Raw genomic sequence first — 16,539 nt, 5'->3', positions numbered from 1 at the left:
AATAACACCATTCCGTCATGAAAAAGGATGGCGGTATGTGAAGACCAGGAAATATCAAGAGGGTAGATGCTCATAGACAAGAATTCTTCGACAATCATAATCAAACAAGGAACAAAACCCATATTAGACATTGAATTAACAACGTACTGGCTAAGCTGCCTCCGACTTGGAGCTGGAATTACCGTTGGCAAAGTTGCTATTAGATCCAGTTCCATTGCTGCGAGGGCTACCCTTCAATGCGCCAGCACGCTTGTCCTCCTCACCATCATCATCGTAATCCTCATCGACTTCCATCTTGCGAGCAGCAGGCTCGTGCAGTGGGGCAGGTTCCTTGCGAGCAGCTTCTTCCTTGACCGAAGCAGCAGTATCCGCTCCGGCAGATGGAGGATTGGACGGCGGCTGTGCCTCAGACATGGGCGGAATGGAAGGTCCGCCAGGTTGCTGCATATGCTGGATGGATGGAAGCGTGGGTGGATGGTGGGCTGCCTCAGAAGGATGATAGTTTTCGTTGGCACGACGTTGCTCTTCGCGACGGACCTCGGACGAGCTACGACGGTGCAACTCACTTGGAGGAGTACCTCGACGGTTGATCTCTTCCTGACGAAGACGGCTTTCTTCGTTTGCGATCTTCTTCGTTGGTCCTCCTCCCTCGATACTGTCCCAATCACGTACACGCTTCATTGCAGATGGAGGACGATCTTCAACACGGTCGCGAGCCGCAGCATCAGCTGCAGTCATGGCAGACGCTGGAGGAGGAGCGCCTCCGGCAATTCCGGCACCTGCGCCACCTTGGGTGCTAGGACCATGATGGAATTGTTGATGAGGGTAAGTAGGACCCGGAGAAGATGGGCGATCGGAGATATCACGGAGGGGGCGAATTTCAGTAGGAGGAGTAAATGGACGAGCATAACCGGGGTGACCTGCTCCAGGTGCTGGCGCACCATTTGGACCGATAGGACCACCACGGAATCCAGCACCGTTGGGAGGGCGATCATGAGGGCCAGGAGCTGGAGCTGCGAGTTGTGGCAGAGTGTGTGTTTGAGGATACGCGTTAGGTGCTGGAGATCGAGGAGCCGGTGCACCGCGAGGCTCGGGGAAGGCAGATCGCAAATCCTGACGAGGACTCGGGTGTTGTCCGGGAGCTGGTCCGCGAAGACCTTCACGCTGCTCGTAACCCGCCGAGGGTTGAGGAGGAGGGTGTGGTGGGTTTTGAATATCATTGATACCACGGTTCCAGTCAGCAATTTGGCGAGGAGGCGCTGGGGCTTGTGGTGGTGGGCCACCGGTCGGAGCAGGGGCTCCCCATTGAGGAGCTGGCGGTGCTCCAACACCCGGTCCTTGATAAGCCTGTGGGTGAATATCCTGTGGAACTGGTGCTGGAGCGCTCGCCTGGGTCTGACCTTGTGCCTGTCCTTGGAGTAACTGCAGACGAGCCTTGATATGAACATTTGTAGGATCCAAATCGGCGGCGCGACCGTACGCATCCAATGCGTCGGCAGTCTGGTTGTTGCACGATTCGTACAATGTACCAAGGTCATACCAAACTTCTGAAATGTACGGGTTGAGTCGGATGGCGCGGGAATAGGCGTCAAGCGCATCGCGGTATTGGTTGATTTGGTAGTAGAGTACACCAATCGAGCACCAAAACGTAGGGTTGCGACCGTCTCGGTAAACAGCTTGTTGGTAGGCCTCGTATGCTTTGGGGTACTTCTGCTGTGACATGTAGCAACGACCGAGGAGGTACCAACTTTGCGCATCGTTGTTGTCTATATATTAAAAAAACAAGAAAAAAAGAAATGAGCATCTGACCGACCCTAAAAATGCATGGTGACTTACCTGCGCTGACCGACTTCTCCAAATACTCAATAGCCTTTTCCTGACTTGCGTAACTGGTGCTCTGTTGGTGGTACAACCATCCGAGCTGCTGTAGAACCTTGGCATGGTTCGGATCTTTGTCAAGCACTCGACGATAGGCCGCTTGAGCAGCATCGAACTATTGTGTGATTGTTAGAACTGTGTGACACAGGCCGGCTGGATTCAACTTACATCTTTCTGTTGCTCATGAACATGACCGATTTGAAAGTAGATGTCCTCTTCGGTTAGAGGACGTGGAGGGTCGCCGACGATGTATTTGAAACACTCCAAGCTTTGGTTGAATTTTTGCTGTTGCTTGTATATGATTCCAAGGCGGAAGTAAATCTCATTAGCCTTTTCAAAGTCGGGCGCCATGCGCATGACCTGAGAGAAGGCCTCTTCTGCGTGATCTAGCGATCCATAACGATCATACAGGATGCCAATGCCGTACCACAATTTAGGTTCCTAAACGTGTTAGCTTGACTACAATTCTCTAAAGTATTGCGACAAACCTTTGGATCTCTAAGGTGGTAGAGGGCCTGCTGGTACGAAGTGTAGGCTTCCTGCAGGTTGTCCATCATAAGGTAACAGTGACCTGGACAATGGTCAGCAAGGTCACACAATAATCGCAATACGTAACACAACGAAAAATGCATACCTAGGCTGCCCCATGTCTCCCCACTCTGAGGATCTAGTTTGAGGACTTGTTGAAGATATTCGATAGCTTTTGGGAATTGCTCTCGAGTCCGCATTATTTGAGAAATAGCGGTCATGGCAGGAATGGACCACTGGTTGTGTCGAAGTGCCTGCTCGTAAGCAGCGAGAGCGCCGTCGAGATCGCCCATTAATTCAGTCAAACTCCCTGACGTTGGTTAGTTTATTGCTTCAGATGTTTTTTGATCAAGTTTCGTACCGATTTGAAGCCAGACTTGCTCATTCAAAGCAGCAATCTTCTGCGCGGTGGTCAAAGGAGGACCTTTCTGACCAGCAGATTGCACTGGGATGTGACCATTTATTTGTGGATGAGCGGCGAGAGGACCATGATGAGGAGGCACGCCCCCAGGCGGCGATGGTTGAGGATGGGCCATCGCACTCTAGTCGAACGGACGGTAATTGACAAGTGGATAGCAGACAATAACGCGCCGTACAATCACAGGTAAAAGGACGCAGGACGTGATGGGATAAACACAACTACTGTCGTGTGTAGTCGAGGACGTGTCGGAAGGAGACCGTGGCTGGGCAACCGCGGGTAGTGTTTAGGCCGAGCGCAGAGCTGGCAAGAAGGGGAAGGGAAGGTGAAGAAAGAAGGGAAGGAAAGGAAAAGTCCGTCCTAGGAGGGAATTAATCACAGGATGCTGGAATAAGGAGGAGCAGGGAGACAAGACGAAGAATGTACCACCTCGTATTGTACGGAGAGAAACGAGAGAGAGAGAAGAGAGAGAGAGAGAAAGAGAATGGGCATTTTTCTCGAGGGGCGGGCGGGAAAGAGGGTGATTTCTGCCAAGATGCGCTAGTGGTTGTGCAGCTCTTTCAGCCAGAGCAAGAACAACAGACAGAAGGAGCTTGTCCTGTTTCCGGCTTAGCTAAGCAGGGTGTGTCCGACAAGGTTTAGCTGTTTTAATGGGGCCGGCTAGTCTGATCGGGGGCTAGCGTGGCTCTGTCACAGCGGCAAGAGGGCTAGTCTGGACCCAGTCCCAAAGCGGCAAGTCGACACCATTAGGTAAGCGCCAGGGGAGGCCTCCGTAGTTAGTTAATAATCCACGTAGTTACAGTTTGATTACTCCGTACTGAGTGCACCCTCGAGCATGAAACATAGATACTATATACGTAGAAAGTAGTAGAGATGTAGACAGAATCGACTATCAATTAATGAGACGGTGATAATTTCCAAGTCTTCACCGTCTATCAAACATCAGGTATACCAAGTCCGATCGCCTTTGTTGCACCGTGCCAGACACCACGTTCAATCCATGATCCATCCTAGGCGAGTGGGTGGGGAACGGTGGAAGTTCTTGTTTTATTTTGTCACCCACCGTGGCGCCAAGCCATGCCCGGTGGGTAGCGACCCACTGCGGCGCATGTGGCCCGTGGGTAGACAAAGTCAGCCAGGGTGTTGGCCACAATGAGCAGGCATACGTACTACATAACTAGCTAGCCTGCATTAGACTACATTAGCCACGGAGTAGTTTAGTACGTAGGCCTCAGCCGAGGGTAAGCCGACGCTCGTGACTTGAAACTTCGTATGAGGCTTGGGTGACTGTAGAACCTAAACTAGCGCCGGACCCGGCTTGACTGGAGTTGACCTGGGGATAACCGGCCAAATGCGGCATAGCGCAACAGCCACCAATGTTTGACTATCGATGTGACGGGTCCATTTCTGCGATCCATCCATCCGCGGTTTTGCCGGGGAGACATTTATACCGCGTTGTATATGTAGGGATGGTGTTTCACTGGCCAGTATCTACGTAGTATCGATAGAGATACGAACCATGTTAATAATATTCCGTACATTCATCTTATTCCATAGTCTGCATTCATGGCTAATATCGATGGAGAGGAGCCGACCTCGGATCCCCTGATTCGCCCAATGCAAGTTGTGCGTGCATATTACGTCCTATGCACGTTATACTATACTGTTGTTAGCTTCCCCATTTGAGCCTAATCTATCAGGCTGCAGTATCAGCCACACCCGATACTCCGTCAAAAACGACCCGGTCAGCCACGCGCCACAATCTAATTCCGGACAATTCCATTCCTTTCGCTCGACGCTGTCTGACCAGGAAAGAATCACTTGTCATTTGAACAGACTTACATAGAATCATAGAAGATGGTTTATTTTTTTTCGAGTTCTGTGTTCCGTATGTAGTTGCATGGTCTGATAGCTGCCATAGACTGACGTTAACACGGACAGTCCTCCGAATAGCATCGTCCATTATATCCATACGACTTCCAAGAAATTCCACCCCAGATCATACCACAATAAATAACAAAACGATGCTCGGTTAGTTCCCTTACGTCCCTCTATATAGATGTACATTCCATTCCCTCTGACCAGGGCATGAATAGGCATGAGCAAGGTATGGGGCATGGGTATGGCAGTATACTCCGTACAGGCATGTGGCAGTTTTCCTTTCCGGCGCGCCCCGGCCGTTTCTCCTTACTCCGTACTATGTACAATCGGCTTTACTGTGGCCAGTTGGACGGCGATTTTGACATCACGGCGACGATTTATTTGATCGTCCAATGATTGGGGTATTTTACCCGGTAAGCTTGTCGGGGGCGTGATTGGTCAATTGTTCATGCTTGCTTGATATCCCTGCTTTTACGTACATCGTCAAGCAGAAAAGAGTATGGAGTAGAGGGATATTAAAGACTCGCCACCCCCGCCTTGTCTAGTCCTGTTTTCTTGTAAATGGTAGTCGACTTACTGATGACACCGCAAGAGAACGATATGAACTATCGCCGGTTTGAGTCTGGCGGAGAAAACTCACGATATTCCGCAAGATCGTCCATCGCTTATGCTTATCGCATAGCGTACTTTCTTTCCCATCTTACCCTCTTAGGAATGTATTAAAAACTAACTGTCTCACTTGGGAGACAGATAAGGTGTAATCACAGAGGAACAGCATATCTCTTCCTCATCAGAACTCCTTTAGCACCTAATATTCATCCATCCTGCGAGGTTGCAATCATGACTATTCCCGAAGTCCATGTCAGGTCGGTCCTTAGAGACAATAAGCAGTCCATACTATCTATCCCCACGGCACTACGATGAACAAAATTCGCCAAGAATTAGACCTGTTCTGATGCTTCATAAGAAGGTGCGTCCCTTCAAAATCCGTCTAGGAAGCTTCTGTCTTTCTTACTGTAGCCCTTCCGGACACGGGAGATTGCCTTAACGGAATATAAAGTTCATTTGTTCTTTTAAAAGAGTTATAACTGGGACAGGAGGTTTCTGGACCTACCTAGGTAATTTATGAACATAAATGATGTCTGATAAGTACCTGAATAAGATGCACAGAAGATTTTGGGGGTAAGTACTTTATCTGATATCAAGACATTACTGATGTAGAGCACCCATTGGCATCTCGATTTTGGTTGCGTAGCCGCCTCAGAGTATGAGCTATATCGTGATGAGTGCTCAATCTTCATTTTTAATCCCTGCAGACTGAGCCTGGTTTACCTTAGTGTATGAGGCTTTTCGTGGAGTTGATGATCTCCAGGAATACATATGAAGATCTTACCGTAGATGTATGCCGATTTTGATCGGCATATCATTCAATATTTACTTGTAGATTGAGTACTCGGCTGCATCGATGGCAATTTTGAAGCGATACCCCCCTTGAGAAGGTAGGTATTCATGGCCAAACGATAGAGGAACCTGATCCAGTGGCTTGTGTCACTGTCCGCACGACAGCAGTTATTTCTTTGAATTGCTACAGTTTAGATTCTGTTCATCCGGCATGGAATGTACGATTATGATTCTTGGACTCTTCGATAGATGGAGATGGAGAGACGCGGACAACTTTCAACATGGTGGTAACAAATCACATTCGACAAAGGCTTCTCCCGCCTAGTTACTAGTTTGACTGGGATATTCTTGACTTCCTCTTGTGTTAGGGCATTTCAAGAGACAAGATAGCCAAGTTGAAAAATATCTTCCTTCCTGGACGGGTGCAATCGTTGTGGACTAGATCACTGTGCATGTAATAAGCACATATTTAGAAGAGGTATGAAACACTTCCTCAGCGGGATCGAGGCGATGAAGACGGTCTGTAGAAGGCAAGAATCTAGAAACCGCCATGCCATTATGATTGCACGCGGGATTCACTCCATTGTAGGGAGATAATTCATCGCTAGATGACTCCTTGATATAGTTCAATGACAACAACTACTCATTTTATATATAACTTGCAATGCCGAAAGAAGGGAGAAGATATACATAGCTATTATACGATATTCAGGGTTATGGCATCGATTGATTTCTGCTATTGTTGGCTTATCAGGGACATATGCCTGTCCTAATCGGGCAACTTCCTAATCCAGTAAACAATAATACGAAGAAACAAGAGGGTTTTATCCCTTCAATGTTGATGAGTTGAGCAGGTAGGAGTTGATGCACTGGAGTAGTCTTAATAGTATTCAAACTCCAAATTACAAGATAGTAAATGACTGCCTTAAGGGGTCAGGTTACTCTCTGAATAGATGGTTCGAGAGATAGTTCGAGATATACGCGTGAAACACAAATGTGCCACAAAAATCTCGCAGTATGTAGAGAATCTTCTATCTAGTTGGACTGTCCAGGTGGACGTGCAAAGTAGTGCTGATACATATGTACTTGTAAAAAATCCACAAGTCAACATTGAAAATGTCCCAAAATGAATCGACCTTAATCTTTTCTACTCCTGATACGAATTGAGGGCTCAAACAAGAGCCACAAAACTACAATATACGAACTTAGAAATCTTTCTGAATATGATTTGATGTAGCTTACATTTCCGACTGATACGAGTGCTGGCCGATGAGGATTTGGGTAGGTTTACATAACAGTCTAGATGGATATATATTGAACTGGACATCCCGAAATCGATTGACGATGTGGTTAAGTGCGCCGCACGCATTCAATACGTTATACTTATATCGTTACAGTGTCGTGATCCTGCTGCTGCCAACATCTTGGCTATTTGCGAGACGGATAGTCTGGTAAGAGGGGAGTGGGAATTATTGTAACAGTTGAATTTGAAGCATATATGATAACTTTATGGCTACTCCGTGTTGTTAGAGGATATGATATAATTGAATGTCTTTGATTGAACAAAGTCAGGCGTTGGTAGTTCTTCGACAGTACCCGTCCGGTCAACGTCAACTGGTCGTGGACTGAATCGGAATTTCCATTATTTGAACCAGGAGGCCCTTGATCTTTGCTTTGTCTATGCAGAGTATTATCAACGGAACTGCATCTAATTGATCCGACACTACGGGTCGACCTATAATGTGAGTGTATAATATTGATCTCTCCAAAGGCCTTCATAGAAACTATTGAAGTAGGTATGAGACAGTACCTATTGCCCATTCTTTTACCTAGTCAAGATCCCTGGTGATCGTGCCAGGCGGCACGTTGTCAATACTTGCTGAATACCCGCCTGCCTAACGCTGAGTGTCAGCCAGCTGTTCCAAGATTTATGTGCCTGGATATTAATGCCAATCACATCACCTTTCCCTTCTCTACTCCGTGTCCTATTCGGCACCGACGGTTGACTGATGGGCAGTCTGATGAGAGGCACCTTGACTCAGGTACAGCGATAACACTACTCGTACGATTTCGAGTGCCGTTGTCCTTGTGTGGTAGTCACTTGCAATCGTCATTGTGGTTATTGTTTCGCAGTTTATAGCTGTAGCTGTTGCTTTCAGTCTCTCTGGTAGTGATAGTCTGAGATCTGGGGGCACTAGGAACTCGTTTCGCTGTCCGACCGGACGCTGGTCAAGTCGTTTGCATCTAGTTAATCGAATGCATTTGAAAAACCATCAATTAGGTCGTGCTGATATACCTCGTAAAGTGAGATAATAGAGCGTATCAAATCAATCACCTGGGCGGATTAAAGCGTGAAAAAAAGATCAGCTGGCAGTAGACAATATGTTATGCGTCAAGCCTCACACACAAGTTGGCTTGTCTTTATACCTAAGGTGGAAAAAGTTAACATGTTTTCTCAGTATTGAGTATTAAGAAAACGAATACTGATGATAGAAGAGCGAGAAGTACTACCTGACTGCCAGGAAAACAATTTCCTAGTTAGGAAAGTAGGGCTAGACCGACTACTTCTTGTCGCTTGTACTTGGCGACCAGCAAACCCCCCTTCAAAGGATAGGATATAACAAAAACCTCAGATAACAGTGAATCTTGGAATGATCAAAGCAGTACCAAGATAATCTGAGTAATCCGCCACAAATGATAGTTGCAACTTTGTAACCAAATTTTACATTCCATCATCCAAGGCGAAATGCGATACGTGCCCGACTGCCCAGATATTACATCTCGCGAGACAAACTTTGAAGACGATCTGCTTTAGTATTAAACGTAATGCCAATCCATCACAATCTAACGGCTGGGGCATAGTCGTGTTGTCTGAAAGCCTGACTGGGAAGGAAACAAGCCATCCCTTGGCCAGGAAGATACAGCTACCAGACCGCCTCGTATGCACTGCGAATCTGTACACGTTCGGCGTTTTGTCTCGATGAATTTCACTTATTTCAGGGAGGAAAGTTTCGAGCCCAGCCTTGGAAAAGGGAGAAAAAACGAAAGTCTAGGTTTCGAAAAATATGATTGACTCAGAACTTCTTACCTAGACTTTCCAAGACTCTGAAAAAAAAAAGAGACATTGCAAAGCAGTCTTGTCGTCGGGCCACAAATTAGCTAATTGGTACCACCTGTAACCACACACGTACGGTATAAGGGATAGGATGCCGAGAAGTGTTGGTATCACTTGGCGAGACAGCAAACAATTATCGACTCAATAGAGAATTCCGAGACGAGTCGCTTGGCTATTTGACCGAGGATGAATCATGCATGATACTCAGTAGATCTAGTAAACAAAGCCCACATGATCGACGTCGCAATGCACCGAGCCATGAGGAATTCAATCAGATCAAGTACCAGACACAAATTCTAGCCAGATCAGCGAGCCAATGGTAGAATTCTTCTTACCTGAAAATGGTTAACATCAGTCTTCACTGCTTCAGAGATACTATTCTCGTGAACCAAGTGGTACGCCGAGCGTTGGCAAGGCTGGGCAAGGCGGAGATTTACACATGAATCCGCGAGGCTTACGAAACGTCCAAGTCTTGTCGTCATGACTTGACTGTATTGTCCAGAGCGGACTCAAAAGGAGAGTATCACTGAGCTAAGGACCTGCATGCGTCCATATCGGACAACGTTAAGAGAGGAGAACTATCTCCCCGAGAGATCATGGACTGAAACGAAACACGATACAGTACAATACACATCGCGGCTGCCGCGGGAATGCCAAGCATCGGCGCTGTTGGCGGATCAGCCACTGAGAGCCAATCATATAGGCCCATGGCGGGAATAAATTACCAGAATGATCTAAAATTACCGCTATGAAAACGGCCGCCAAGACGGGGAAATCGCTATTCAGAATGCTCACGACTATCGATGTCAAGAAGCCCTATCTACTGAGTGCTTATGAATTATTCAGTATGAACAGCAGAGAAGAAAATAGTATTACGTCTCACTTCCTCAGAGTGCGTACTCAGACTGACGGTGTATTTGAATCACGCCAAGAAGGATACTGCCAAGAGCTCGGCATTTCTAGTCTTCTCATCCAAGTCGCTTGGCTGCTTGGCGCTCTCCTCTCTGTCTCGACGAGTTTTCCTGTTCGCAAGCAATCATCATGACTTGCTCAACTCTCCTCTCGTCCTCGCGCGACCGCCGAGAATTCGAGATGTCAACTTCCGCCGCCCATGCTCTCTTGGCGACAAGACACTGTCCTGAGTAGTTCCGCCGCCCACCCTGTGGTCCTGGAAGTTGGAACCTTTAATGCCTGTCCTATAACTAGAGGCTGCTCCTAACTTCCCTTTGTCTATCTGTTGTTGCTCTGTTATCCTGCTGTCTGTCCTACAGTATATGTGGTACTACGTACAACCGACTGGCACACACAACCCTACATTCCACAGGCATATTCCACAGACATGTACTGAACGGACTGACAAACGCAACAACATTGACCGTTTGAGGAAAGGATGCGCTCAACTTCCACGTACATGTCACCAGAACATGACTCTTCGTCTTTGAATCCAACCTCGATTACCATCGTGGACGATACTACAACCACCACCACCACTCCTCCAGAAGACTATTACACTCCATTCGCAAAGCAGCCGCACCACCACTTTTCGTCTCACTCCCCTCCCGATCCGATTACTAGTACCAACTATTACAATTACTATCCCTCCTCGCCGGAGACACGTATCTCCATGTCCGGCTCTTCGACCGGCTCGTATTCGATACCACCACAGCGCAACGGGAATTGGGATTCGGCCCTTGCAATGTCGTCGCCTCCATTATCGCCGCCGGCAGCTGTTTTGGATCCGCATATAGAAGCGTCGAGAATAGAAGCGGGGCTTATCTCGCCTGATACCTATAAAAAAGGAAAATGGTCTGCCGAGGTCTCCTTGTCAGATGGTGGGCATGGACATGGACGAAACTCCTCGCGCAGTGTTGTCCACGATGCGCCAAATACAGTAACGGTATATACAACGACATCAGATGATAAAGAGGGTGACCGGAATCGAGAGCCGAATGCTGTTTTAGTTTTGGTATGTTCCCTTACCGCAAGAATGTAGAACGTATATACTAACTTAGAATCATACGTAGCTCCTCCTCTCCGGCCCAATCCCATTCTTCTCACTATGCACCTCCATCTACACCTTTTTCGCCGTCTTACTCGTCATCTTCTCATCCCCGCTCCGTCTCTGTCCACCCACCTCGTTCTTCCGCTCAACCACCTTCTCAACCCAACTTTGCAAACTCCTCGCTCCGGCGCTACGCAAACACGACCGACTCGCTCAATCTAGTTCTTCACAGGATTACTACTACCCCCATTACGACAACTCATCAAGCAATTCAACCGACCCCTTCTCAGCATCGGGGTTGATTCTTGTGTTGAGTCTTGCTCCTTTCCTGTGCATGGGGTTGTGGCTTGCGGTGTGGATAGCTGCATTTTTCTGGATTTTTGCCATGATTCTTGGAAATCCAGACGGCACGGAAAAGAAAGATGATGGTCGTGCGGCTGTCTTGGGTGTTAATAGATGGTGGCAGACGTGGTTGAGAAAGAGTCGAAAATCTCAATAACCTCTTCACTGCAACCGTGGAGAATGGTTTGCTTCATTATATTTTATCATGACCAGTATACTGCAGCATTTCAGGCGTTTTGTTTTTCTTGATGGGTTTACTTCGCATTTTGGCAGGCATATCATTATCATCCGGTTTTATTCGATCGGATTTGGGGATTAGGGATGGGAAATGCACATACACACGCGTTACTTGGTTTACGGAAAGATATGGGTGGGCATCATGACTTTATTTTCCTTTTCTTTTCAGTCGGCGGACATTTACTCGAAGTAAAAAGGCTATAGATGAGGAATGTATATTTAGGAGATTCAAAGTTTGAGATACCAATTTACTATTATGATTGACTTGAAGAATTTTGGACATGGTAACTAGAGCTGCAGAAAAGTGTAGTCATCAATATGTAGTGTAGTAACTTAGGGTATTAACACAACCAAACATCAATATGGCAATTTTTCCCTCCATGCATTCTTTTCATCTCATCATTCAATTTTTTAACTTTCCTTTTTATGAATCCTGAAGATCAACGTCTCCCTCTTCCCCTAGACCTAGCTACAAACCCCCTCCCACTCCCACTCCCACTCCTCCTCTTTTCAATCCTTCCCTTCGTTTTATTCGTTGCTGTCGACGCGCCGTGCGATTTCGGTACACCTAATCCTCTCCGTCCAGCCGCGATTCCACCCGCTTTTCTTTTCACGTCATTATCAACAACATCATCCTCATCGTCGATATCCATGCCATCTGCATCCTTTTTACCGAATTTCAGGCGCCCCTTTTGTCCTCGTCGAACTGCGTTGGGACCACTGACTGCGTCCAGGTATGCGTTTATACCACCTGTGCCTGTATCTTCTCCAGCGCCGGTCATTTGGTAGCCCTCCTCGTCTTCATTAGCATTGTCGGCATCACGCAAGATCAGTTTTCCGTCAACGTCGACTTTGGCGCCATGTCGTTTACGGTTTTTGCCTACGCCGTTGTCTAGAAAGCGGAGGGAGGGTTTTGTGGTTGATATCGATGCCAGGGCGTCTGGGGCGAGGAGATCGAGGGGATTTGATTCGGGGGATAGTTCGCGGATGTATTGTTCTCCTGTCGCTGTTCGTTTACCTCTTCCTTTCTGATATTTGCTTCCTTCTTCTTCGCTGTCCGAGTCGTCGTCCGATGAGACATCGGAGCCATAAACGGCTCTATCAAATTCATTCGAGAATCCTGCCTTGGCCGTATCGGCTTCCTCATTGTCGTCATCTGCACCCTCCTTCTTCTTCCTCTTCTTGCGCTCGCGCTCCTTTCGAATATTCACGACTAATTTCCGATCCGCTTCACCCACCAGCCCCTCAATAAGAGGCGCACCGAATCTACGCACAAGCCGGTCCAGGATACCCTTAACTTTCGTGCGAAGACGACCCTTGTGCTCTTTACTCCATACCATTAGATTCGGCACAAGAGAATTAAGACGTGGTCGAAGCATATCCTCTGGTAAACAGACAACAGCGACTTTCGCGAAACCGAGGACTGAGCGGACGATTTCACGGTTATTGCTTGTTAGGAATAATTCGACTGTTTCGACGAGATTGCTTAGAGTTTCGGGTGTGAGTTCGGTGCGGTACTCAAAAAACAGACGGGATAATGCTGTGACGGAGGCGGCGACCATGTGTGGTGATGTACCCGCCAGACCAGCAGAGACCATTGTGAAGAATTCTTCGAGATTGGCTGCTGCGTCGGGTGTGTCGTTGGGCATGTGCGGGACTAAGGAGTTGCGGATTATAGTCCCTGGTGGGTTGCGCTCGGTGTCTGTGATGCGTTTTGCGAGGTGGATCAAGAGATCAAAGGCTGCTGTTCGTGCTTTGTCGTTGGACTCTTTGCATCCCAGGATGACTTCGGGTAGAATCGACGGGATGAAGTGCAGATCTGATGTGGGAAGATACGAGACCAGTTCGTTGATTGCGAGTAGTCGGTCACGGCGGGCTGGTGATGGGGTCTTGTCGGCTGTTGATAGTAACAAGGCTTGTAATTCATCGTTGCGTTCGATCAGCGCACTTTTCCCGGTTTCTGTGCTTGCCAGACGAGGGATGAGTTTGTATGCCTTCTTGATTAGTTGTGGGTCTGATGCGTCCCTGTTCAGAACGACGGATGCAATGCGGAACAAGTTTGCGAAACTCGTTCGGGGTAAGTAGATGGACATGGCGATTAGCAGGTCAATTAGAGTATGAGAGGTTGGTGGCATTTTGTTGTCTGTGCCTTTTTGTAGATTGCCCTGTTTGGCGGCCTGTTCTTCAGATGGAAGTTCAGATTCAAGCATCCCCGTCACCCGAGTAAATGTTTCTTCGAGTTCCTAAATCAATTAGCATGGCCATCTCCTATAAAACGTTCAAGACGTACCTTTTCAGGAGTAATGCTCAAATACGCATTGACACACTGCAAAATATACCCTCGATAATGAGGCAATGTTTGACTATAAACATTAAACAGCACAGCCAACAAGTTACTCGCAAAACCCGATAAATGAGCAAGGTTCTTCTTTGCAGTTGACTTTGAGATTCGTCGCTGAAGGACAAGATTTTCACCCTCAGCACCCGTGTCAACCTCGACAATGGCTTGATTAGACTCGATGAGATTCTGCAACGCGCGGCAGATATCAACTCGCAACTCGGTCTGTTTATAAAGCACATTCGACAACAACTCAGCGAATCCCTGATCAAATGCCGTTTCAAGATCGAGGGGCAACTCGCAGTATCCCGGTAAAATGGACCAAATCTGCTGAATTATAGTCTCAAAGATCTTGACTTCAACCGTCTTTTCAGCCTGTCCAAATTCTAGAACTCGTTGGTACAGAGCTTCACTTAGAGGAACCATCTCCGAACGGAAATGTGCCAAATTCGTATTGGAAGCATTGTCACGCAGAATCGGCAAAAGCCAAACACGACCCGGTTGGCCGGGTTTCTGTTCAATGATGTTGAGTGGTAAGATACGAAGGATTTCAGGCGGACCCATGGCATACACGGCCCGACCCAAAACTTCATCGGCTTCTTTCTTACCCTGGAATGAATTGTTGCTGCGCAATTCGCCAATTGTGCGGACAATGTTTACAAGGTACGGGGATGAGCGCCATTTGAAAGCTTCAAACATTGCTGCGCAGACATTGAATACTTCCGCCCATGCGGCCTGGTATTTGACCGATAAAAGATCCGAGGCGAACTTGGCCAGTTTTTCCAACGTCGTCTCATCGTAAACAGACGGCTCGAGAATCACATTATCCGGGACACAATTGGCGAGGAAAGAAATGAGACATTCCGAAGCAGAGATGCGAATATTCTTCGACGGAGACGATAAGAAAGAAGAAATCAATTCAAAAAGACCCGGCAACTTTTCAAAAGTATCTTCCGGGTTGATTTGAGCAGAGACATCGTATCCGCGCGACAAGACGGCTATCCAGGGTGGGAGAAGTTGAGAGTCATTTTGCGCGGGTCTCAATTCTTGAATAGACTCCAATAAGCGGGGCAGTTTTGATGAAGAGAATTCATCGGCCATGCCCTCGAAAATCACTTCGAACACTTCAAATGCGCCCATTGTAATGAATTCATTGCTTGACCGTGACACATTCATAAGCAACTCGCACAGCGGCTCGATCTTCTTGCTCGGCCATCCTCCCGACGCAGCCGCAACGGTCTTGACAAGATGCAAAGAATGAATAATAGCCGGCTCATGATGACCACCATCCTTATCGTGTTTGCTATGTTTATTCTTCTTTATTTTCCCTGCAGCAGCCACGCTATCTGCCAAGGTCTGCAAAGCCGTTTCCGCACACATATCTGCCGCGGGATGATCAAGCGAGGGACTCGGAGGCGGGTTCTTGAGAACTTTCACCAACGCATCCTGGGCTCGCTTGCGCACTTTGGGACGATGATCAACGGCCAAATTCAACAGACCAGCTGTCGCACGGCGGGGGCCGATTTGTGTATGAGGCAAAGCCCATGAATTGGCATCTTGGGCGACGAGGAGGGTCTCGAGGATACCGATTGAGGGGCGGAGTAGAGGCGCTTCAACATCGGCGAGTGTTAATGCGGGCACGAGATTGGATAGGATCTGAGCAAATTTGGAGCGCAGTAAGGGAGCGGGGACCTCTTCTGCTGTGATATCGAGTAAGTAGACCACGGATGTGGCTAGATCTTTGTTAACGATTCCATTTGTGGTGTTGAGGGCCTGGCTGAGCAAGGCGAGGAGAGCTGCAAAGTATGCTGTAGCGGAGAAATCGGCTTTTTGGTCGCGGAGTGTATCTTCGACAGCGTTCAGGACTATGGCTGTCTAGATTGATTGTTATTTTGCAATCGATTTCCTATAGAAGTAGAGAGAGGCTTACATGGTGCTGGTTCTGAAGCTTGGGCGACTTGATTTTCTCGAATTTCTCAGCGAGCGTCGCCATAGCTGCAAATATTAATCTTCAACAAAGGAAATGCCACAGAGGGCAAGCAGAAAAGAAAGTAGGACAAACTCCTTGTCAGTATTCCGGGTACTGCTCAAGTGTCTGAATGTAGAGGTCGGATCAATGGCGGAGTTGATTATTTTTTTTTTGTTGCGGAGCCGATAATAATTTTCACCGCTATCGATACACAAGGCTTGGCACTACTTATCGGCCATTCTACTACGTACTATAAAAATGCGATAATGCTTTCAGATATTTTATTATAAGTGTGTACTGAACACACAGTGGATTTCTTGCCAGTAGGGCAGTAGAATCCGTTATTGTAAATCAGCAGAATGCTGTACACCAGGCTGATATAACGCCATGATCCATCTCATCCATATAGCATATCAATGCAGTCGATAAT

At 47.5% G+C, this 16,539-nt stretch overlaps 3 protein-coding genes across 3 annotated transcripts, besides 2 other annotated features; 1 reads left to right on the top strand and 2 right to left on the bottom strand.

Moving 5' to 3' along the window:
* Positions 1 to 24: 24 nt before the first annotated feature.
* TSTA_049800 (transcriptional corepressor Cyc8, putative) lies at positions 25 to 2,942 on the bottom strand (the record flags this gene model as incomplete). The annotated part of the gene is made up of 6 exons (XM_002485450.1): positions 25 to 1,766; positions 1,837 to 1,993; positions 2,047 to 2,319; positions 2,367 to 2,449; positions 2,513 to 2,716; positions 2,768 to 2,942. 6 exons carry the CDS (start codon positions 2,940 to 2,942, stop codon positions 151 to 153), a joined length of 2,508 nt encoding a protein of 835 aa, XP_002485495.1. The 3' UTR covers positions 25 to 150.
* A 190-nt stretch (positions 2,943 to 3,132) lies between these two features.
* Positions 3,133 to 3,178: a sequence feature (CT-rich).
* Positions 3,179 to 3,266: 88 nt separating this feature from the next.
* Positions 3,267 to 3,308: a microsatellite.
* Positions 3,309 to 10,317: 7,009 nt separating this feature from the next.
* Positions 10,318 to 13,225, top strand: TSTA_049790 (uncharacterized protein). Its single transcript, XM_002485449.1, has 2 exons — positions 10,318 to 11,187; positions 11,246 to 13,225. The coding sequence occupies exons 1-2, from the start codon at positions 10,612 to 10,614 to the stop codon at positions 11,720 to 11,722; spliced, it is 1,053 nt and encodes a 350-aa protein (XP_002485494.1). The 5' UTR covers positions 10,318 to 10,611; the 3' UTR covers positions 11,723 to 13,225.
* On the bottom strand, positions 12,243 to 16,133 carry TSTA_049780 (90S preribosome component RRP12; the record flags this gene model as incomplete). The annotated part of the gene is made up of 3 exons (XM_002485448.1): positions 12,243 to 14,045; positions 14,093 to 16,015; positions 16,071 to 16,133. 3 exons carry the CDS (start codon positions 16,131 to 16,133, stop codon positions 12,243 to 12,245), a joined length of 3,789 nt encoding a protein of 1,262 aa, XP_002485493.1.
* Between the last annotated feature and the right edge of the window lie 406 nt (positions 16,134 to 16,539).

This window comes from Talaromyces stipitatus, genomic scaffold (genome assembly GCF_000003125.1).
Source record: "Talaromyces stipitatus ATCC 10500 scf_1105507295515 genomic scaffold, whole genome shotgun sequence".
NCBI classification, from domain to species: Eukaryota; Fungi; Ascomycota; class Eurotiomycetes; order Eurotiales; family Trichocomaceae; genus Talaromyces; species Talaromyces stipitatus.
Note: the sequence above shows the minus strand (reverse complement) of the source record. Positions and strands in the feature narration are given on the sequence as shown.

Bases quoted from the DNA above. Each gene is read 5' to 3' on its own strand.
- TSTA_049790 (XM_002485449.1), top strand. From the start codon at position 10,612: ATGCGCTCAACTTCCACGTACATGTCACCAGAACATGACTCTTCGTCT. The intron at 11,188-11,245 runs GTATGTTCCCTT...AATCATACGTAG, and splicing joins CGAATGCTGTTTTAGTTTTG to CTCCTCCTCTCCGGCCCAAT.